The sequence below is a fragment of the Crocodylus porosus genome, unplaced genomic scaffold (genome assembly GCF_001723895.1).
Source record: "Crocodylus porosus isolate Cpor-Errol unplaced genomic scaffold, CroPor_comp1, whole genome shotgun sequence".
Classification (NCBI taxonomy): Eukaryota; Metazoa; Chordata; order Crocodylia; family Crocodylidae; genus Crocodylus; species Crocodylus porosus.
This window is the reverse complement of record NW_017728906.1, coordinates 105,479,365-105,480,465: the sequence shown is the minus strand read 5'-3', so window position 1 is coordinate 105,480,465 and position 1,101 is coordinate 105,479,365. Positions and strand designations below refer to the sequence as shown.

Genomic DNA, 1,101 nt, shown 5'->3' with positions numbered 1-1,101 from the left:
TTTGGAATAAAAAAATAACCCAACATTCACATTTTTCCCACATCAAATGAAACATCAATATATAGATCTCTATGTATATACATCGATCCCCCTGTGCATTGCTTATGATCTATCTATCTATATATATGGTGTGACACAGGCCTATTAGTCACCCTTAAGAATATGGGGGGGGGTGTGCCTATGTTAATTGTGCCTGCCTGTATTAGTGGTGCTTCATTTTAGTGGGGTGAAAAATGTGAATGTTGGGTTATTTTTTTATTCCAAAAATAGGAGATTTTTTTTTCCTCGGAGAAAACTGGAATTCCTGCTAATAGTACTCCACTATTAGCATGGTTTTTGCCATGACACACCACTGCGCTTTTTAATCAAAAAAGAGGGAATTTTATTTATCAGAGAAAACCAGGATCCCTGGTTCTTTGGCTAATGCACAGAAAGAGTCCTTAAATAACCATGCACCAGCGCTCCTGGGCAGTTACTCCAGTGACTGCTTATTCGGTTAGTATTTCATTAAGGAAGTACTAAACCAAGCGTGCAGTATTTAAGGCACATGAATGAATGTGTAGAGCTGCCCCTATAGAGTGTGATTGATCGGCCAATCGCACCATAAACGCAGGCGAGGGCTGACACGATAAAAAACGGCGGATCCCGCTTGCAAGGCCCTCTGCTTTCAGCCCAGGGGGTTGCTTGGGGTTCTTTTTTGGGGGGGGGGCAGTGGTGCCATCTTTTGAGCCCAGGGCACGGGCGGGATGAAACCAGAACAGGCCGGGCTGTGCCACGCCGGGCAGTCTCCTCGGGTCGCTCAGCCCACAACCCCACTGGGAAGCAGCTACACCCGGCCCCCGCGTCCGAGCCGACAGACCACCCCACCCTTCGCCGGCGACCTGGGCCCAGGCCACTTGTGCGACAAGCCCCGCCCCTCCCTCCGGACCAATCCGCTCGGCTGGGGGGCGTGGCGTGGCGCTCAGGTTCGGAGCCCCCCGCCTGGGCCAATGGGCGGTGGGGGGCGGTGCCCATGGCGACAATGGCGGCGGCGCAGACGGCGGCGCTCGGGCTTCTGCGGGCCACGTTGGGCCTAGGGGGGCGGAGACTGTGAGTGACGCT

The 1,101-nt window shown here is 53.0% G+C and overlaps 1 protein-coding gene across 1 annotated transcript in view; it reads left to right on the top strand.

Annotated features, from left to right (window-relative positions):
- The first annotated feature begins 1,006 nt into the window (after positions 1 to 1,006).
- Positions 1,007 to 1,101, top strand: part of CLYBL (citrate lyase beta like) — a 273,137-nt gene continuing 273,042 nt past the window's right edge. The window contains exon 1 of the mRNA XM_019529705.1: positions 1,007 to 1,089. Within this exon, the coding sequence (XP_019385250.1) occupies positions 1,013 to 1,089 (77 nt within the window). The 5' untranslated portion in view covers positions 1,007 to 1,012. The remainder of the gene's footprint in view (positions 1,090 to 1,101) is intronic.